General features: G+C 42.3%; 1 protein-coding gene across 1 annotated transcript in view; it reads right to left on the bottom strand.

The window, feature by feature from the left end:
* The window catches only part of CSMD1 (CUB and Sushi multiple domains 1), a 930,570-nt gene that overhangs the window by 174,103 nt on the left and 733,344 nt on the right, over positions 1 to 23,123 (bottom strand). Inside the window, exons 22-23 of the mRNA XM_033142996.1 lie at positions 11,774 to 11,943; positions 8,157 to 8,313 (exon numbers count right to left, since the gene is read on the bottom strand). Of these exons, the coding sequence (XP_032998887.1) occupies positions 8,157 to 8,313; positions 11,774 to 11,943 (327 nt within the window). The remainder of the gene's footprint in view (positions 1 to 8,156; positions 8,314 to 11,773; positions 11,944 to 23,123) is intronic.

Below are 23,123 nucleotides of genomic sequence, written 5' to 3'. Positions count from 1 at the left end.
CTGGCCGCTAGCCAAAAAGGACGCAGGGCAAAGTGCCGTGTCTGCGCATGCACGTGGAGCGGTTTGTGCTTCTGCGCATGTGGCAAACACAGAAGTAACTCGTTCCAGTACTTCCGGGTTTGCCGCGGACATTCGCCGGAATGGATGCTAGACGATGCAGATGTTCGCGGAGGTATTACTATACTTAGCCAGGAATCTGTTCCCCTATGTCTCCTTCCCCAGAGGACACTAGTTAGAAAATGGGGGGGGGGGGCTAAGGCTGGAAACTCATGCAATAAAAAGACAATTCAAAATACTGTGCATGCATTGTTAAGAGTTGTAGAATGCCAACAATCTGAATATTGATATGGAAGCCTTGGCCATTTCCCACTCACTGACTTCCTGGTCATTGCCTTCTCCTCCTTTGACTGGGAAACAGAGTACTTCAGGGAGGCACTCTGAAGTGGGGAGAGACATGGGGCTGTGAGACATTTTGTTGTGCAGCTGGAAGAGGAGATGGTGAAAGCAGTAGGTAGGTAGGTAAGTAAGGGAGTGGGTGGCAGGCAAGCGTTTAGTTTTCAGGACAGCTGAGAGCATATTCATGGCACTGTGGATTCTCATTGTTACATTTGCCTTCAGCTTAAGACATGTTCTTTGTCACCCCAGCTTTTAAAAATATCCCGTAGGCCACAAGGGGACAAAATCAGCAAGGAGAGCAAGTAAGCTTACATCTACCTAGATTTTGCCTGCCAGTTCCCAGGTAATTCTAGCCATGTACCCATCCACTGCTTTAGATATTCTTGTAAATAAATGTGGCAAAATAGCTAGCAGACCTTCACTTAGCTTCTTCTGTTCGTTTGGTCCTGTGGAGGATCCAGGCATGGCATTTCACTGACCCCAGTGCTGCCAGCTACTGCTTCTATGCTCGATAGGGATGGGCGAATATGTGCAATTTTGATGAATATAAACATTTTTTGCAAAGGCATTCCCCCCCCTAACAGAATGCACTTGTGTATTTTAGGAATACATGCGCTGCCTGCACAATTTAACCCATTATATATCACTTGGCTAGAGAACTGCACTGAAAAATGCAGAAAACAGTGAATTTCAAAGGTTGGCTATATTTCTGCTCTCTTATTGTTTCAGAAAATGTGAATTAGGTAGGTTTGCCGTTAAATTGTGAACTGAATCAAATTTCTCTCCCAACCCAAATGCTTGCTGCCACTACTCATTGTCTTTCTTTACCCTGCACAGGAAGTTTCAAGTTCTTTCCCTCACTTTTTCTCACTCACATGAGAGCTTATCCAAATACTTAAACCCAGTGCTTTTTGGGACTGTACTCACTGATAAAAGAGTACTGGCACCTTTTCATTTTAAACTTTTCTGCTTCTTTACTTTTGTTCAACTGAACTCTGGAAGCACCAAACACTATTTTAATTGAGCTGGAAGTCTAGACCCCCCAAAATTATATTTATAATCTGATTTTCTGTTGTCAGTTGCTGTAGAATCTTGAGCACAGAAAGGCTTGTTTTGTTCACAGTGAAAGCTGAGCTGTTTTTCTTTCAATAGCTCAGAATACACAATGACTTTCTGGCAAAGGGGGACACAGAACTCCCCCCCCCCCCAGTGCATCTCTTCCCATCTTCCAGAAGGAAAAGCAATCACCTTAAAAAAAACAGCCACTTTTGTGATGCTGGGGTGAGGGTTGGAGATCCCAAGAGTATTACTTGACAGGAAGTGAGGACCAAACATGACAGATGACTCCTTTCCCTGTTGAGCCCCATATTTCTCAGGAGCTAAGCAAGAATGGCTAGAGTGTGCCGTGGAGATGGTGGAAAGTAACTGAAGGAACCTCTTGGGAGTGCATTGGGTCTGCTTCCATCCCTTATCAGTGACCGAACTGATTTTCCTCTGACCACTGAGTTTCCTTTCATGCCATATTGTTATGACTTTAAGTCTGTAAAAGGTAATTCTAGCAACAGAACTCTAGATGATGTATTTTAGGTATCAACCTTTATATGGAAGGAACTAAAGTGAGCAATTGTTCAGTGTTTTCAAGTCATGCTGAATAACAGCAAGGGAAAGTTCCAAGTGAGGCAAAATTATGCCTTCTCTTTCACAGAATGGGTGTTTCTGTTGTGTCCTATTATCACACTGTTCAATCTCTTCCTTTAAGGGTATCTTGCTCTATATAAATGCCAAATGAGCTGTATTGTCAAATGACAATATACCTTTTGAGGGTTATAAACAAGAAAAAACCAGAGTTCAGGCAGAGGGCCCATAAAGTAAATATACGTGAACACCAACTGCACAATAATATTCTTTATCTCCTTTCTGTGTCATAACCTGTCCAGTGCATCACAGAAAATGCACTGCCTATTCTAATAATAATTCCTCAGCCTATACAAGGGCATTTACAAGCAAAAAAGCATTTTAAGGTTTCTGTCAGTTTATTTTAAACTCTAATCTGATCAGACTTTTTACCTGGGGTGAAGTGTTATGCAGTCTGACTGCAAAGAACATAACAACTTAAAGTCTCTCTGGCATTAGAATTACACTTCCCTTCTCTCTCTCTCTCTCTCTCTCACACACACACACACACACACACAAGAGTTTTCAGAAAATAAGGCCTACAACTTTTCAACATTACATCTCATTCTACCATATTTTTTTTTTATTCACTGCACAACATTCTAAATTTGTGCAGATACTATGCATATAGATCAGGATCCCAGCTTCAGAATGTTGACTACCATGCAAGGAAAGTTTGTAGATGGGTCCAGCAAGGATGTGATGACATGAACGGGCAGTAAAGCAGAGCCATGCTCTTCACATCGCAAAGTGTTAATCACGGAAGGTACTAATGATGGATTAGGCTTCTATATCTCTGGCATCACATTATGAGGACATCACATTAGCACAGGGAAGCAGGACACACACTCCCAGAGCCGTCTTTCCCAAAGGCCTTAGTGGCTTGTTGCACCAGGGCGCCGGCCTCTCAGGGGCACCCCAGCAAGGGAGGGAGCTGCGTGGCTTTGCCAGCGGCCTCCCCTTTCCCTGCACGCCGCCAGCTGGGCCACACCAATCATCTTTCCTTCCTACCCTCCTCGGCCTGCCCCCCTCTCTGGGCGGGCGCATTGGCGCTGCTGCTTGTGCTGCTCCCACAAGCGCTCTGTGGCGGCGGCGGCACAGGCTGCGGCGGACGAGGAGCCGCTCCTCGACTGTGAGGCAGCAGCCGAGGACGGGCCTCCGCCGCCTCTTCCTCCACCGCCGCCTCCTCTCCCATGCTGCAGGAATCCCCTAATCTAAGCTCTTTTCAGGCAACCAATCCAAGGTGACTGAACATACGTGTGCAGAAATGAAAGCAGGACCAACAACAACAGATCTCCCTCCAACCACCCATGTGTATGCAGTAGCCTGGGTGAAGAGGCCAGTTATGCAAAAGAAAAAGCTAGAATACACATTGGGAGAACTGTGCTATTGTTGCACTCCACCCCAATCTCTGAGCAGTGCATGATTCCAGGGGTTCCAGGCCCACTTACCCAGGGTCAATGTTTCCTTTTGGAAATGAGGCACATTGGAGACTGTAGTATCTTTATGATATATGAATTATTTACACATATATACAACCTGAGTGTATGATGGAGTGGCTCCCCGCTTTAACACTCCAAGAGGGTATTCCTTCCCACATAGCTGCAGCTCTCCATTCAAACAGACACCAGCATTGTGCTTTCTGACTCTTTCCATCTCACTACTTACTCCTATGTTACATCACTCCTAGCCCTAAGCTTCTCTAATCTTTTCCTTTATCTTTAAAGCAAAGGGTGAACCACACCTTTGCCTTCTCACACAGTTCCCTTTGATGCTTTGTGTTCTTCTTAATGGCCGATCCCCAGGGTATCATCTCACACAGCATGGCTTAATTAGCCTTTAACACATGCTGATTCCAGAGGATTAGCATTGTCTAGCACACAATCCAACACACGTGTTCTGGTTTAATACACACCAGCCTAATACACAGGATCTAGCCATCACTACACACAGGAGACTAGCCTAGCTTAGTTAGCTTTTGACACGCCAAACCTTAATTAAATTGTTCACACCTACTGGAACCAATAATTTAGGGTGTCTAGCACCCACAAACTCGTAACAATATATTTGATTTCTTCATACAGGCTACTGAATGTTTCTAGGTTAGGGGTGGCATACCCAACACAAACTTTCACCTTTCTCCCATTACTCTAAATGGATTGAAAAAGCTCTGTCGATGCAAATTAGTGTTGCATTTTTGTTCTGTGTAAACCTTCTTGCCACGTAATTTCTGATATAATTATACTTTTGAAGTCCAGAAAAGAAATGGAGGTAATCAAAGGGTTTAGTGAAGTGGGTGTTGTTTTACATTCATGTTGAAATTGCGTATTAGGGTTTTGGTGATACAAATGCTTCTGATGGCATTTGTAGAGGTTTAAGGTTCCAGTGACTCTGATCTGAGTCTGAAAGTTTAGCATCTGGATTAACATGCCCAAATAGATTATGCAAGGTCTCAAATGAACTGAACCCAATGGCAGTATTTCTTAACAAGGAAAGTAGTAAAGAAATTTATGACACTGTGGGGATAGGGGTCTTTGTTTTTTGTTCTCCAGATTGTTTATTTTATTCTTCATCAATAAACGAAACAGGGCCTTATCCTGGAGTTAGCAATTGTTGTAACTGGAATTTGTTTTATACTTTCAACAACAAAAATAAAGAAAACCATTGTTTATTGCCGTCCTGGCCTGAGTACTTGCAACCTTTCTACTTTATTTCCAGGTATGATTTATAGCACCTGTTGTTATTTATTTATTTGATTGTTTGTTGTCTTTTTAAATTTATTAGGCACTGATGAAATTACAATGTTTCCTCATGGTGGCTTACAACGAAACTGTATGCTGCAAGAGCATCCATGTTTTGAACATTACTGAATGTGCAGGCAGACTGTTTCTTCAATGAAATTTGTAATTAATAAATGGTCTCCGTGCTTCTGGCTATTTTCACTGGATAGGAGGAATCATGTATGCCAACCACCATTATATCAAATAATTAAAGGAGATGGGTTGTTTTTGGACACAACTTGGAATGAGAGTTTTACACTTCCATGAAAAATGGAATCTCTATTAATTTTTTTTCATTTTTTCATTTTTCATTTTTTGTATTTGTGCAGTGCATGTATTCTGCAGAGGGGAAAGATTAGGACAAAGAACAGAGGGTTATGTTCCAGGTCAGAAGATACTGAAAAAAAGCAAACTGTTCAGGATGGTCCTCTGAAGGGGGAAAAAGAAAGATGTGAAAGCACGGAGATGTATTTCAGCTCTCTTGTCAACATGCAACAATGGTAAACATAAATCACAGCTTACAATGGATTTATTTTCAGCTTCTGCACTGTGTGCATGCACATATTGTGCTAGCTGTGGGCCAAATGAATTTATATGTTCTATTATTTCGATTTTATTCCCTTCTCACATACTCGGTGCCTCTTTTTCTTCATGCCTGCCACCTTGGCATATCAGCCCATTCTCATTTTGTTCTGAATGTCATTTTTAAGGTTAAGGGGTAACCAGCCAGGCAGCAGAGAATATTAGCACCTTACACGGCAATGACAAAATCTTCCTGCTGGTTTGAGAACTTTAAAGCCAAGCCCAACTGTGGGGATGCCTGAGGCTATATCATATTCTCTTCACAGTAACTACAGGTGTCACGGCAAGGCAAGTTTTAATTGGGCGAAAACATCTAGGGTTTTGTTTTAGAAATGCAACTGCAGAAGCAACATAGACTTTACTTGTTTTGATCCAAAGAAATACTGGCGCAAACACTTTCCCCTTTACTAATCTATGCTTCCCCTTTCTAGCTTGCACACTTAAACTTTTTGTCTCTTGAAAATAAGAATGAAAGTGAAACAATAAAATAACTAAATATGAATTATGATTTTGTATAGGGTTGTTTTTTATTTTTATTTTAAAAAAACACAATACCTGTCAGGAAACCCCCCTCCCCACGGCAGGTAACATCCCCGGAACGTTTGCAGTACAGGGAACCACCCCCGTTGTTTACCAGCTCGTCATCCCCCTCCTCTGGAGGAAGCGACCATTCCTCCAGTGGGGAGGGGGAGTTGGAGGCAGGAAGTCGGCGCAGGGGCTCTGAAGGGATCGCAGAGCCTGAGCACCAAGGGGGAAGCAGGGAACAGGGACAGTTTCCCGCGCCCCAAGTTCGCAGACAGGAAAGACGTGGAAGGGGGAGGCGGGGGTTCAGGATCCCGCGCCTCTTTTGCTGGACAAAGAACCGGAAGGGTTCATTCCCGGACTCTGCGGGGGGATGAGATGGACGTTTGAACTTTTGCTCCACTGTAAATATCTGCACAATAAAGAACTTAGTTTTTAGAAGTTCTGCGTTCGGCTGATTTCTCATGAGCAACCACTGAACGTCCTTACAATACCAATTCACACTTAGGTATTCTAAGAGTGAGGAAACTAAAGTGCCTTTCATAAACCTATAAATTCATGATAGAAATGTTCATACTTTCATGAAGTGCCTTGAATTATGTTGATTGCGGTTCATTTCTCCCCCCCCCCCCAGTTGATTACATGGTTGGTGTTTTCTTTTGGGGGTTCTTCCATTTTATATTAATCTTACATTTTGTAGACAGAACTTAAGATACCATAAAAGGCTAATCCTTTTTTATGCACACAATTATTTACTATTACTGTATTATTTATTAAATATCATACTGCCCTTCATCCAAAGATGCAAGGGGAGAAGCATTTGGATTGCAATCTCTGTATTTTCTTCCTCATTAAATGGTTTAATGTTTTTGTGATAATTTTGTGGTGGGAAAAGTATACTTGGAAGGATGTTCTGTGTGATTATTTTTTTCATTTTTGTGTATGTTTTTAGTATTTATTTATTTACTGTGTAAGTTGCCTTGAGACCTTCAGCTACAAGGGGATACAAAAATAAAGCTTTAATTTGAAAAAAAATCCAATAATATGTGTGCGTGTGTGTGTGTACAGTCATACCTTGGAAGTTGAACAGAATCTGTTCCAGAAGTCTATTCGACTTCTGAAATGTTCAACGTCCAAAGCGCTGCTTCCAAATTGGCTGCAGGAAGGTCCTGCAGCCAATCAAAAGCTGTGGAAACCCCGTTGGACATTCGGCATCTGAAAAAGCATTCGAAAACCGGAACACTCACTTCCGGTTTTCAATCGTTCGGGAGCTGGAAAGTTCGACTCCCAAGGCATTCGGGAGCTGAGGTACAACTGTGCTTCCAAAACCACCCAGACAGTTCAACTTCAGTACACATCCAGTCTAACACAACATGATTATCAGAACTGTTTGAAAATGGAGCACTTAAACCTCTCTCCTCTCAGAGAGGCATAAAGTATACTCCAGGATATTCCAGCTATTCCTATACTAGTTAGTAAGCTGAATTTTGGTGCCCGCTTGCAAAGCTATCAGGAAGCAAAACGAAGTATGAATGAAAGGTGATCTTAATTGTAAATGTGATGAAAAAATGGCTGATTGCATTTCAGTGTTTTTGAACTTGTGTTTTAAGCAAGCTGTTTGGGGGGAAGGTCAGGCTAAAAATGAAATTCAGATCTCTTTGACAAACAAACCCCCCCCCCCAAATACTGGCAAGTTTGGCTCTTCAGGTTAATTTTATCATCATAACCTTCCTTCTCTAGATAAGAGTAAAAGGTTGCTTCTTAGTTTCCTGCATATTAGTGCTCAGATTAGCAACATACAAGAGCCACAAGCTCCACGAATGCAACTACCACAGCAGTGCACAGCGCCTGTTACAGCTGAATGGTGGAACTATCATCACCTGAACATCCAACTGGGAATGTGCAATCCACAAGAAGCCACTGATATACTCAACCCAGGTCCATTATTTATCCCAGTCTATTTTTTATTTACACCGAGTGCTGTGCTCACAAAATAATATGCTGAAGTTGAAAATACTGCATTTAGGCAGTATGTCTAGCATTCTCTCCTTTCCAACAGAGAAAGGAATTAAAATCCAGTCTCATGACCACAGTAGGTAGTAAGAAGTAATCCTTAGGACTTTGTGTTACATCATGTTAGCTAAGTAAAATGCTTACTCCCTCCCACCCTACAAAAATCCTGTTTCCATGAATGCAACTTACTTGTATATGTGAGCTGAAATCCTTGATCTGTATCTGATCCATTAGAATTAAACTCTATCCATAAGTGGTTAGATGTGCTATTGAGAATGAGCCCTATCAATTCGTTTTTTGTAAAGGATCCCAACAGACGTGATGAACTGTCTTTTCCATCATATACCTGTTAAAAATAAAACCAATGTTTAGTTTTTACATAAAAAAATATAAACTCAATACATTTATATATTTCAATCTATTTCAGACCTCCACCTAGCAGAAGTGGCATTCTTTTTTTTCTGTTTGCAGAAATTGCATTCTTGGGCAATTAATTATTATGCAATTAAACCACCCAAACTTCCGATAAGATAGGAAATAACACAGCTTTCTTCTGCCTGTAATATCCTGGCTATGCAGCTCATATGAAGAAGAAGAAAAGCCACACACAGTAATATACTACTAGCCTGCCAGTCATTTTTTAAAAAAGGTTTGTGAAGCTCATATTGAATAAAAATTAATTCACGGCTCAATCCCTTAGCATTTTGTCACCTCGTGTCTCCTTCCCCCTCTATAATCCACTTAATAAAGGCTGAAAGGGTTTGTGGCATTTTACTCAAGGTGCCTCTTTTGAAAACACTGACGAGGGGGCAAAAGTAACCTCTACCCCTCTGTTCCCTCCTGACTAAATGTATTAAAAAAACAGGATTGAAGAAGTGAAGCTAGTCTGTCACCTTTTATTTCAGATTCTGGGCCTGAGGTGATTTTCGTCTTCAAATCGTTTTTAATAAAAAAGAAATATAACATTTGATACCACTTCAGAGGGAGGTGAGCTCCTGTTTTCAAACAAAGGATGCATGGGTTTATCTTCAGTTCACAATATTGCACGGGAAACTCAAATTCACTTTTAATACTGTTGATTTTTGACATGCTTTTATAATGGCTCAAACCACAGCAGGAAATATCTTTCAATATTAATAATAATAATAAAAGGTTCTCAGAACAAACGAGAACCTGAATAAAAGCACCAAGTTCACATTGACCTGGATGTTTCAATAATGAAACATTTCCAAGATCACCACCCCAAATTTTCCATTTCTCAAAAGCCCCAGCATTCTACACAAACCAGTGAAGGTCAGAAAGCAAGGCTCTTAAGTTTCTGAAAGATAAAACACCTGTGCTTTCATGCTTTAAAACTGTCAAATTCTAAATTCAACTGCAACGCCATAAAGGGCTGCACTGGGCCTGACTGCAGCCAGTAGAACTACTTGGTCTAAACACATTATAGGAATGTAAACTGTATTATGCAATAGAGCAGCGAGGGCCAAACTTGGCCCTCCAGCTGTTTTGGGACTACAATTCCCATCATCCCTGACTACTGGTCCTGTTAGCTGGGGATGATGGGAGTTGTAGTCCCAAAACAGCAGGAGGGCCAAGTTTGGCCATCACTGCAACAAAGGAACCTCAAGCATTAGGGATACGGTTGTATTACCACAGATAATGCAAAGTTCTGCATAGGGCACAGGGCTCTTGCACACCGAAGCCTGTATAAACTTGATTTTCTTTTATCTTTTTCCTTTGGTTTTCTTTGTTTTGAAAGCAAACACCACCAACTGGTCTAGCATAGTTTATTGTGAAGGCCCTGGCAGAAACTTTCCTTGACTTATGAAGACTCAACCTACCTCAAGTTACAAAAGTGATTTTGCCTTTGTAGCTTGACCTGAAGTTCAGCTACTTCAGATCTGAATTTGTCCAGCTTTAACTTCCAGCTTTTCATTTTTTTTATTATAACCTATTGTGCTAGGTTAAAGAAACAGTACCAAATATTTCATCCCCACATACAGTACTTCTGTATCTTGACCACATCACCTCTTAACACAATCTTTCCTGATTAAAAACACAAACTGTGATACACCCTTTTTCAGAATACTCTTCAACATCTTTTTTTTTTTTAAAAAAAAAACAACCACATACGTCATATCCTATAGGGTTGCCATACGTCTGGGTTTTCCCAGACATGTCCTGGTTTTGGGGGGGGGGGCAGCATGCCCATCCAGGTGGATTTTTTATTTTTAAATGAAATGTTCAGGGTTTGGGAGGGCATCATTCATTCATTGGTTGGTTTTTAGGGGCATGCACATGCCACCAAAGGGGGGGAGAGGCAGGCACTCTTCAGAGGCAGCCTTGCCACCTTGACGTGCTGCGGCTGTGCCGTGGAAGCAGAAGTGCCGCAGCCGGATCTGGAGCGCCACCACTGCCGTCACACCTTTCCAGTGCCCACTCCTGGCTGTGCTATTTGTCAGGACCCTGTTTGTGCGAGGCTTCCACTTGCTGGTGCCAGAGCTGCCTCTCCCTTTCAGGCCTTCTGCCTCCAAGTGGCCACTAGGAAGGTCATTTCTAGGATCAGGCCCAGGCAGGGAGGCTTGCCGCTCCACTGCTTCTCTGGTCCTGCCTGGGCCTTCCCCAGCAGCAGTGGCACTGGCCCCCAATGGCTGCTCAAGACGCGTCTGAGGGGACATGGGTGGCCGCGGCTGCATCGGAGGTGGTGGCTCCACGGCATCTCCAGTCCGAACAGCGCCTTCCCCTTCAACACAGCTTAAGTAGTGGTTGAAGGGGACGACAAGCCTACCTGCCCTGATCTTGGATACAACCTTGCTGGAGGCCACTTGGAGGATGAAGGTCTGAAAGGGAGAGGTGGAGCCTGCTCAGCAGCCTGGAGTCACTCCTGGCACCAGCAAGCAGGAGTGAAAGGTAAGAGAGGGGAGGGGAGGAAGAGGCAAGCAACAGGGATGCGGGATGGTGGTGGTGGGGTGTCCTGACGGGGTGTGTGTCTCCAGGTTTGTGCCCTTCAGAATATGGCAACCCTATCCTAGAAGCAGTAGGATATATAATATGCCTATATAATATCCTAAAATTAAAAAGCTTCCCTGTAATCCTCATAAAAGAAATGCATTAATTTCATTAGGCATTTTTTGTCACACTTTCAATTATGTCAACGATGATATTAATATCTGTACAGGTTGACACTTCTGCACATTTTAAGTTAACTGCACTTAAAGCCTGTGGGCATATCCCCCCCCCATATGTGAAGAAGGTGATATTAACTGGAATGCAGTGTAGCAACTGGCTACCCTGCCATTCCTCTAGGCCTCGAATTCATGATACCCAAACAAACTGACCACTGGAGCCTTGGAGAAGAGCAGCAAGCCTTTGTTTCTCAAGCACAGCAAGGCAAGTATCAAGTGTCTATGGAGGTAGCTGCTCACTTGCACACCAGTTAAGATTACTGATACACTGTTCGGCCAAGCTGCTTATAAAAAATGATGGTGGGTAAGGCAAAGTCACAGCTGCTGCAGCCTTCCTATTCCTTTGACTGAATGGCCAACTAGCATCAAGACTGGCTGTGAACTTAGGTCCTGACATGCATGGAAAAGGATTATCTCTGTCTGTCTGTCTCTCTACAGCCATCCATGCATCTCTCTCTCTCTCTCTCTCTCTCTCTCTCTCTCTCTCTCTCACACACACACACACACACACACACACACACACTTAAACTACTTCTCAAATGTTATAGATCAAATAATTAATGCACCCAAACAGGACTGAGTGTTTTTTTCCTGTTCTTTTGTGTGCACATTTATATATACCTTAACAGTATCGCCTTCATGCAGCTGAAAGGTTCTGGCTCTCAAGTGGATCCCTTTCCCAGGTTCAGTTTCAATTTTATAAATGCATTCGTGGTTGTTGTCATAATTAGATGGAAAATTTGGGGACAGCAGTGTTCCTTCATTTCCAGACACACTTGCTCCACATTCAGCTAAACAAAACAGACACATTAAAAAAAAATGACATCAGTTAGCATTCAAAAGATTTTTTTTTTTAAAAAATGTTATTTCCAGAGAACAAGGTCCCTCTGCTAATAACTAGAAAATATGCTGCTTCTTTACGCTTTTATCTAAGATTCAGGACAAGAGGATGGTAGCTATTTGTGCCTGTTGGCCAGCTCATGCAATGAGACTTTTCCCCTTCCTCATCTGCTCCCTACAGCACCATTCACTTATACAAAGCTGTATTCAACCATCATGTACTTGTTGTATGTTTCAATGACGTGGTTTTTCAGAATTTCATAGACAAAGATTTATTTAATTGTTGTATTGAGGTGCATCCCCCCCTTTGTCTTTGGTTGTATTTTCACTTCTCATTGTACTGTAAAGTTTAGGGCTGCGTCCACATTTACCCGTAGAAGCCTTCAGGGAATTCTGCACACAAAGGTAAAACCAATGTACACTCATGCAACTGACCCTTTGCATCCCCAGAGCATGCTGGACTATATCTAATTGCAAACAAAAGGTGAAAGTGACTTGCCTCTGCTAAACTCCCAAGGAAGTGCCTAATGGCAAACAAGAGGGAACTGACTTAAACATCCCAGGAGAAATCTTAAAAGCAAACTTGAGATAATGGTCTGCGTATTAGCAGCATTAACCCACTTATATTGCTTCCATGGAATGTGCTTAGGGTACCAGATGATTTAAGCCACCCAGCCAACCTTACTTGCCAACATTGCTATACTTCCAAAACGATTTCCTCACTTGCAGCATTTGATTGCACAACCTATGGAAGGGTGCTTAAAATAAGTTTTCATATTCGTTTTGACAACAACAACAAAAGGTAAAAAGCTAGATGTGTTTTTATTTTAGAGCATCATGGACAGAGCCATCTTATTTTTTTTGTATTAAAGAAAGAAAGATTACATACATGCCAATCCCTTCAGCGCAGTTATTGTATTTTCTGTTTTATATTTCACTATCTCAGAACCAAGCCCTTAAAATTATATTTCTCGGTGCTGGGACTATGGGTTTAAGATTGTGTTTCCACCAAATTAATGCAGAATTTTAACTTTTGCACCCATGCTGCCTCCCCAATCAATTGCCCTCACTTTGCTAAAACAAGGAGCGGGGAGGGAGGGAGGACACTGAAGTTATTAGGGGGGGGGAGAGAAAAGAACAATAGCTACACAAACAATAGCAACATTACAATAATGGCAATTGCCTGCTTATCTCCACTGGTTTTATAACACCTTGAAAATTAGGATTATTTATGGCTACAGCAATTAATTTAATATAAACACTGTGCCAAGCAACTGTAAATAAGATACCTCAATGTAATAAAGTAAGTGAACTTCAAATAAATTACCAGCACTTCTCACTATCCATGCAGACTTAAACCCAGTGACATCATTATTTACTGCTTTTAGGTTTAATTGTACAGCTTTATTCTTATGTTTTGAACTTCCTAGTATACTAATAAAAATAAAAATAAAAATAAAAATAAATCATTATGTATGCCATCAGACTGCTACATATCAGAAACATGGGCAAGATCTACAGTTGGTTCAAAAGGATGTTTGCTAGAACACTATTTTGCTATAATTTTACAGCAGGCGTTTAGAGGATCATAACTTAGGAAACCTTTATCTTTGAAGAATTACATTACTTTCCGTAAGACTGCCTTAACTTGGGGGCAGATTACCCAGTTTTACAGGGATGAGATAATGTGAGGAAAGTTACTGTAAGCAGCAAATTGTATACTCCAGTTTTATAGCAGTAACTGTGTATGTGTTCATTTTATATCGGTAAATCAGCACTGACTAAATAAACTAAAACCCAACAGGCTGAATCCAAACTAAGGCATCCAGATGTCCCACTGAAATGTATTTAAGTTATCCTTGACTACATAAAATATGGAAACTAGCTGCAGACAATGTTGACCACAGGGCTGCTATCAGGGCAATCAGCATTTTAAGGTTGGTTCTAAATGTGGTTTATCGCACTTTACCATTTTTAATGAGTTCGTCTTTCTTTGTCTCTTAAAATGCTGTAAGCCACCTTGGATGCCAACTTGGGAGAAAGGCAGTATAGAAATAAAATAAATAAATAAATAAATAGCCCCACTGATTTTCAATGGATATAAGGGTTTAGGATGCGGTGAAAGTGCCTGGCACTGCCCTGATATACGGAAGTTTGGTAACATTATGTCAGGGTGCTGCCCTCACCTCATGGTGAAGAGTTGCCAGGGCTTTCTCTCTATCGTGAGCCCCCGCCCCACCTGCTCAGCAATTTGTCTTCCTCCAGTGAGGAAGGCATTGATCCCTCTGGTGGGGAGGGAGAGTCGGGACGGGGAAGTAGGAGTCAGGGCTCTGACAGGGAAGGAGAGCCCTCACATCAAGCAGGGACTGGAGGTGAGGCGCCTCTTCCGTCTCCCCACTTGCGCAGGGGGGGAGGACACAGAGGGGGTAGGCGGGGGTTCCGCATCCCGTGGCTTTTATGCTGGGCAAGGAACCTGAAAGAGTCATTCCCGGACTCCACCGAAGGATGAGCTAGACGTACTTTTTGAAGCTGCACTGTATATAACTGCACAATAAAGAAACCTAGTTTTAAGAAACCACGGCGTCAGACTGGTTACTCATGAGCAATCACTGAAGACCCTTATCTATCTATCTACTTGGCTGGGGAAATGAAGACTTCAAAAGGAGGTTGCGTTTCACCTTTAATTGAATCTTTTTCCACTATCCCTATTCCTAATAGCTCCTAGTTTGCCTTTGGAAAGCTCCATTGTGTTAATTATAATTGTTTAATGTACACTGAAATGAAAAATAACTCTGTAATGTGTCTGTGTATACAGTATATATATTGTGATGCATGGCATGGCAATTTCCATTGAAGCTTAAAGTAGAGCTGAGAAGAGAACCTAACAGTTAGCGATTAAGCAGGACTGTATCTTTGTGGCTAAGTCACAAGGGTGTTTAAATCACATGAAAAGGATACAACTGCAAGTCTACCCATACGCTAATCAGTAAGTCTCCATATTTGGTGGGGTGAGATTTTGTTCTGAAGCTATTTCAGAGAATGGAAGTGCTAATTTCTCTTCTCCAGGAAAACAGCCTCAGGGTAAATGGTGTCTGTTTGGGAAAGAGGCAGAACTTTGATTGTTAGCTCTGGGTGGAAGATATTTCATAATCTAATATATTTCGCCTATGCAAAATCTATCTGAATGTAACTTCATTTATTTCAAGTTGCTTTGGAGTAAAGTTCTTTAGTAAAGCTTTGGTACCATATTTTTGGGACTGGGTAATTTCTTATTTCAAAGAAGAGTCTTGTTTTTATTCATCCAATTTGCTTCCATATGTGCAATATTAATAACATCCATACACTGACTACAAGTCTCAAAACAGGGCATTCCAGGGCAGGGCACAGGTAGGACAGAGGGGAACATGTAACAACTGGATCCATTGATCCTCTCTTCCCACAAGAGGCCTCAAAATCATGCTCACTAATTATGTCATCTTGGAGATGGCATAGTTAATTTCCCCATCACTGAATCCAGTGGGGCAAGATTTCTTTTTAAAGAATCTCAGAAAAGGAACAAAGGATCAACATATATATGGTTATAAAGTTATTGCTTCATTACTTTGTTTCAAGTTTTTAACATTAATCATTAGTGTATGACCTACTGAATAAAACCTCAAAAATAATACGAATGACAGCAGTTCCCTTGTTGCCCAGGCAGGCACATTATGTGACCCATAACAGCAGCAAAATAACCAGATTGTACAACCGTGAGGGGATAAAATCAGACCAAATCTTTATTGACAGCAGCAGGTAGGGCAAAGGTTGACATGGCATGGGGTCCCAGGATCAGTTTATCATTCCACATGTTGATGGAATGAATCTGCTGGATTTGGACAGCTCCAAACCTGTTCCATGGGAGTCGGCCAGTGTTGAACCTTGCCGTGGTACAAGCCAAGCAAGCAAGGTCTCCCTGGGAGACCAGGGTGCAGATTCCAACCAGGCAGATACCAAACCCATGCTTGGGTTTGCCGTGGTCAATCCTCCCCTCAGGCCCCTTATGGCCCCCCCACTATGTTGATCCTGCCCAATGCCATTTCTGCCATCATACAAAACAACGTTCTTCCGCCTAACAAAGGAAGGCCATAATTTCACTGAGGGAAAGGCGAAGAATTCCAAACAGTTGCCAATCAGGTTAAAACAAAACAAATCATTTCCATCCCTGTCAACCAGCGACCTCAAAATTGCTCAGTGAAGGCTCTAACCTGAGGGTGGGCAGACAGGAAACTGTCAAAGCAAAATGGCTCCGAGCTCCAGTATTCTGCTGCAGTCTATGGGCCATAGTGCCACCAGGCAAAGGTGTTCTGCGCCTATAGGGCACAGAATGGGCTTCTTTTTTAAAAAAGGGGCGGAGGTCACTCATGAGCTCATGTGTCTAAGGTCACAATCCTACAATTAATATTTTGTCAGCTTACTGTCCCAATGAGAACAGTATGTTAGTACTGATCTTCATTAAGCAATTATGACCAAATAATCCTTTTGATGGTAAATAGTACTGCTGCGGTCAAAACCACAGTTACAAGTTATTGTGTTGATAAAGTATATACCTTGTGCCAAACCAGTTATAGAGGGGAACAGCTGTTCCTGGTCCAAAGGGGGCAAGAGGAACATTTACAGAAGGTCTTGAAAAGGGAATGTAAACAGACTACAAATATATGAAACCAGCAGGGAATTGGCCCTGTAGTCTAAAACTGCACGCTAATTTATTGATTTTTAAGTAAAATTAAATGAAAGGCTGCAAGCGTTCAACAGGACAAAGCCACCTCCACCTTCAGAAATACTCCACAGAGACCACAGAGGGGGTCTGCTAATGTGTTTGAAATGATTCTGCCGTCTTAGATAATATTTAAGCAAGAGGGGGAAGAAAGATACCAGCATGCTATTTCTTAGTCAGATTGAAAAGAGATCCACTTCATTCTTGTCAGACAGAGAATGCATGTTGCTTTTGAATTGATTTGGGGTTTTTTGTGTGTTTCTTTTAGTTAAAGAGGCAGTGATTAATAAAAATTTAAACCGAAAGAGGGCTCTGTTGTGAATGAATTGGTCTAGGCTAAAAGTATAATATTGGGAGTAAAATCATTATTCGTACTTCAAAATTTATCTCACAGACATAGCTTATCCCAAGGGCTAGCTATATTCGAAGCCAAATGTGTGTTGGCTTGTTTTTAATAGCTGAACCCTGGAAATCTGAAGCACTTTAGCAAATGCCAGCCTCAATCAATCCAGGTATTCACCTGGTTTAACAAAACCATTTAAATGAACCTAAACCTGAATATAATTGCATAAACCAGAAATTAAGAGCTAGACTTCAATTAAAGTAGTAACAGTTTGTAATGGTTTCTTGCTTTTTTTTACCATCTTAAGATGATTGTGTAGCAGGTGATTAACAGTGCTGTCAAGTATCCCGTTTTCCCTGGGATTCTCCCTTATTTTAAGCAGTTTCCCGCTGCTCTCCCTTATTTTTTATTTCCCTTAAATTTCCTGTTTTTAATGGAAGCAGCTCCTCCCCTGCTGGGCAGGGACTGGGTGGGAAGACCTCGCCTACTTGGAGAGAAAAGCCTCAGCCCTCAAAGCAAGTGGGAGCCATTTCCCGTGCTTACAGGGGGGTGTATTCCTCCCCCTGCATCAGCCCCTATCCGTTGCCGCCGAGCCCCTCAGCCAGCCAATAGGGTTAGCTGGTGGGCAGAGCCTGGCTGCCTTTGAGCAGCTGCTGCTTCCTGTCCTGTTTTGATGGGATCAGACAAGAAGACAATGGGGCTCCATTGCGCGGAGCACATGGCTGCCCTCCTCTTTGCTGGCTGCCCTCCTATTTGCTCCGCTCCGAGCCCGAGGCCGCTTGGAGTTTACATTGCTGCTCCACCCACTTTTGCTTCTTGCTCCGCCCACCACTGACATGTGACTGTCCCGGGATGGGTGAGACTGCTGATCCCTTATTTTCAAATCCGAAACTTGACAGCTATGGATTAATAAATTAATTATAATAAAAATAATAAACTTTCAGGTCTGTCCCACCTGCATCTTCATGCCACTTCATAATATTTTATTGTACTCATTGTGAAAATGTAGTATGAAATATGGACACCACATGTCACATGTGAAATATGCCCGTTGTGTATGTGCTTTTTCATACAGTTTTTAAATAAATACAAGGGGAAACAAGGGGGAAAGCAATTACTTATTTAAAAATGCTCACATTCATTTCAAAGTAGTAAGCAGGGTGGGGGAATAACATCGTAAGTGCAACTGTCAGGTGTACTTGGGTATCATGCTCTGTACAGGTGGCCCTAAAGCAAGAAATTTTGATATCACATGCAAGTATTAATTCACATCTCGGAACTGGGAGTTTATCAGGTCAGAAATGGTGGACAATTGGGGCTACATTTTTATTTATTTCTAAAGAGTGGCTTCCAATATATTAGCAGCCTTGGCCTTCCTGACATTTTAAATAAGTTCCAGCACCTGAATTACAACATTCCATTTTATCTGGGATGGTGAACTGAATTGAAGCTTAGAGAACCATGACTAAGTCATCCATTGGCTTCTAGGACATTAATAACTAACTTGTTTTACAAAGAGGTGAAGAAAATTCTGGAATATGCAGCTGTCTTCCTCAATGCCTAATTCCTGATGCAATAAAGCTACGAAAATAAGTCTGCCAACTGATCATTCAACAGCCCTGGCAAACAAAATATGCATGCCAAGCAGCACTTGCAGTCCACATGCCCATGATGCAAAAGAAAAGAAAACACATTTTAGCTAGGAAAAAGCCCACCCTTTGGTAACTGAACCTGTAAGATAAGCAAGCAATTATAATTGTGTGGGTCAGTTCACAGAATCATTCACAGACAGCTCACATGACACCCATGTGATTTTTGTGTCCACCTCCCCCCCAAAATACGCAGTATTCATAGGTATCTGCTCAGTTCATTCAATGTCAGTGCAAATTTCAAATATAAGTTAATTCATCCAGATTAACCCTTATAAATGTTGGCGCTCTCCAACCAAGTTTTTCTTTCCTTTTGTTAAAGTTTAGGATATTTCCACTTATGCTTGCAGAGCGCAGGAATGAGTTTCAAAGGAAAATGTAATATTACTTTCAGGGGCGAAAGATATGATTCTATCTGAAAAGAGTTCAAAAGGTGTTAAGGGATACATATTCTTCCTCAGCAGTCTGCATAAATAAACAGTATTCCTATTTAACTTTCTATTGTGGTTCACCTGCACCTAATTTTAGCTAAGTGATAACGCAGTCGGCGTATGAACACCCACTTGCTTTCAGCAAGTGGAATACAAAATCAATTAAATTATGAAATTAGATAATTTTGAAACCATTTCTGCAAAGCAGTAGATCCATCATTGTCTTGAGATGTAGTAGATAAAGGGCTGCAAAGCACTTTAAAAAGTCAAACAGAACACTGGTCAGAGAATTTATATTCCAAATTAAGAACAGCTGATTTATATCAGGAATTCAAATTATATGAGTTCTGTCAAGGGAGAACTGCACCTTTGTAATGCTTCTTTCATATGCCTGACATTTGGAACAAAGCCCTTTGTACAGCTTCGATAGACCTTTTCATTATCTTTTTTAATAAAATAGCCCACAAATAAACATTTGCATAGGGATGCATTACAATTCATCCAATAATTTTTTTAGGACTGAGCAATATTAATTTAATAGGGCTAAACAAAATTAATTTCCTACGTGGTGTCCCACAAGCAAAAAAGTACAAGCAGGAACCCCAAAAGGGGGGGGGGGACTCTGGTAATTATTCTAAGGAAGCGTGGATTCCATCTGATTCTGTGGAAACAACATAGGTGACAAACAACTGAACTCCAGAGGCAGCTATGGGTAATGAAACTGCACACGCTTCTTTCAAAATTGGCATTTATCTTGCCATTATATTAAATTTGCACACACTGTGAAAACGGCCTTCTGCCTAGAGGTCAAGCGGCAGGGTGGAGGTACTGTGTGTTCAGATGTCCCACACCAAATGTAGCCTACAGGCTACAGCCATGCAATCACCTGTGCTCCATGTGGTCATCAAAGGGCACAGCTAATGCGGCAGCAACAACGACAACAACGCCTCGAGAGGTTTTTACAGTGTTTCGACACTCAAAACAAATCCCAACTCCCAATCTTGAGTGATGAAAAACCTACCTTGAGGCAGGCGATAGCCCCAGACCCTAGTCTACTTACTATTGGGGGCCAGACTGTACCGCAGAACCTCTGACAGAATGAGCACTCACACTTTACATTGTGGATGCCCTTTGCGGGATCACGCACAGTGCTACAGTTCCCAGGGAACTTACTGGCAAACAGGGACTGGCCTGCCTCTCAGTGTTATTATTTGGAGGTTCACGCCCAGCCTCAGTAGTCAAATTTCATTGCTGGGAGGTGGGGCCAGTCCCATTTATATAGAGGGGGTGGAGCCAACAGTAGCCAGGCAGTCGGCTCAGGAGATTCAACCTCCCTACCCTCCCTTTGTTTAATGTTTTATTGTTTGCAGGTTAACTTTTTCTTCCTGTTTAGCAGGCGCTGCTACGGTTTTTGACTGGTTGCTGTTGAAGGACCGGGAAGAAATTTTCCTGCATTGGCAGGTTTTGTCTTCCCCATAGCAATTTGTCACAAGGCAGTTTATGGCCTTGGGTGGAATCCTTTAGTCTTTTCTTCCCTATAATGGTGTGTGTGTGTGTGTGTGTGTGAAAAGTGGTGACTCATCCCCCTGCGACAGCAATTCCAGGGTCACATCCTCTTAAAGGGGTTTTATATATATGGGTGTCACTGGCCATACACCGAAAGGTCATCAGGAAACTACCCTGCATGTGGAGATATGGGCTTGGCTCCCTGCTACACTTATGTCTCGCAGTGCACCCCCATATCCTATTTACCCTGATGAGCCCCAGTTCCCCCCACCCCGGCTGGGGGGCTGGGAGGGATACACGCCCAAGGTCTAAGCCAAGGTCTTCCTAAATTTGTAAGTTTAATAAAGTTGTGGCCTGATTTTAATTCCATAACATGTCCGAGACTTTCTTCCTTTCTTGTGATCCCTGGGGGCTGGGGCTGTCGTGGCCTGGTCACACAAATGTCAGAGGTGAAGCCAGAAGTACAATCTGGTCCTGCTTGAAACCATGAATCTCCTAAATGTGAGCAGCACATGAATAGAGCTTAGATGTTTGAAGGATCTAATCTTTAACCACACACACCCCATGCCTATACCACCAGCAGCACTTTCAACATTGCATTGCAGTAGGCATGGTTTTCTTTAATTGCCCTAGAGCTTAATAATATCTTGATAAACACGAGCTATTAATATTTTTAATAATGCAAAACAAATGAAGCAATCTCTTCAACAATTGCTTGGAAATAAGGAGCTAATATGAAAAGAAGTTCAGAATAAGTTTCCTTTCTTAAAACTATTTTTTAAAGAAAAAAATTAAATTGCAAAACAAGGCCGTGAAGAAAAAAACACTCTTGAGGATCAGCAACACTATATATCAACATATTATATATACTGGAGCCAGTTAACTGCAATTCCTGGTGGGAAGTAGATATTCAAAAGCAAATGAAAAGGTTCAGTGCAACATGAAAAGGATTTGCTGGTAGCTATGTATTTCAGATCCTCGAAATTCTATTATGCACGTCTTATTTCCACATCTCAAACCTGAAAAATAATTGAAGTTTATCTAATAACAATTGAAACCCTTCAAGTGCAAATTATTTGTAGTTGCTCTGTCATTCAGCACAGCTCATGTCAGTTTGCAGTTTGTGTGAATGGTCTGGTTTGCACGGTGCGCAAAGCCCAAACCTTAGCCTAGTGAGACTATGCAAGTAAGTGGGCTTCCGGAGAGGAGCTTGGAGACCCTTCGATCCTCCTTAATCCTTTTTGCTATTGCATCACATTGAGCTAAACTAAGGTTTGGCTAAGAATGCTGCCTGAAGCAAGACTGCAATGGTTGTGAGTCCAGGTGCACACTCACACAAAGACTTGAGGTTAAACTCTCCTCACTAACCATGAGCCGTAACCAAGAACAAACTTTGGGCAACAGATCACAGTTAGCCAAGAAAGAATTTAACCACAGGTTTGGACACCACAACAAGCAAAGAGGGCCAGGGAGGAGCAAAAAGTGGCTGCAAGTTCTTCTCCAGGAGCCCACACGGTCTAAGGTTTAGCTTAGCATATTGTGCAAACTGGGTCAGTGTGGTGAGACCATTTCAATGTGTCACTCCAGTTTCAAAGTGAACTAATAATACAGTAATCTACACCAAAAGCAAGACTGCAAAATCCCCTGGCCTTCAGCTGCTCTAAAATTATGTAAGTGGCAGCTAAGCCTTTACGTCGTAATACCAATTCTGTACCGAGAGAGTGGCTAAAAAACGGAGGCTGATTTGTGTGTTTGCTGTGGGGGCCAACGAAACACCCCTCTGTTGCTGGGTGGGATCATTTAGATGGCCAAGGACTATGATTGGGTTCTGTGGGTTGTTGGGGAGAATTGAATGTTGCAAGCTTTGATGGACAGCCCAGAGGCTATATATGTTTCTGGCACGCAACGTGAGCCCCTCTTCGCTGCGTGCATTGGATCACCTGCCCTCCTTCCCTATAATTTAGGCTTCTGCGTTGACCTTGCTATACCTGTCATGGGGTCGTATGCTTGTGGGGCAGGGCCCCGTTAGGAATTTTTCCATTTGGATGATTGGCTAGTGCCATTTGGTTTTCGCCTACTGCGTAGCAATTAGTCACAACTTGGAAGGTTGTGGTTAGGCATTGGTTATTACGTTGGTTGGTGGAGGGGAAGTGGTTGGCTGTGCCTGCCCCTCCAATGCTGCTGCTGTGCAGGGAATTCCGTTAAAGGAATCCAGGGGCTCACCATGCTTTTGTCCGTACCCCCTGGTCAGGGGCTAGGGCCATGCAAGAGCCCCTGGGAACATTAGGGGAGAGGCGAGGGCTAGGCCCCCGGCCCCCATTCTCTCCCCAAACTGTTTTCCCTTTACTGACTTCCGCAAGGCAGGCGGATGTCAGTCTGTCCCCAGGTGGGGACAGATATTCGGAACCAATGCCTAAGCAACCACTCACATTTTGTATTTTAATAAAGT

Source organism: Lacerta agilis, chromosome 3 (assembly GCF_009819535.1).
Source record: "Lacerta agilis isolate rLacAgi1 chromosome 3, rLacAgi1.pri, whole genome shotgun sequence".
Taxonomy (NCBI): Eukaryota; Metazoa; Chordata; class Lepidosauria; order Squamata; family Lacertidae; genus Lacerta; species Lacerta agilis.
Note: the sequence above shows the minus strand (reverse complement) of the source record. Positions and strands in the feature narration are given on the sequence as shown.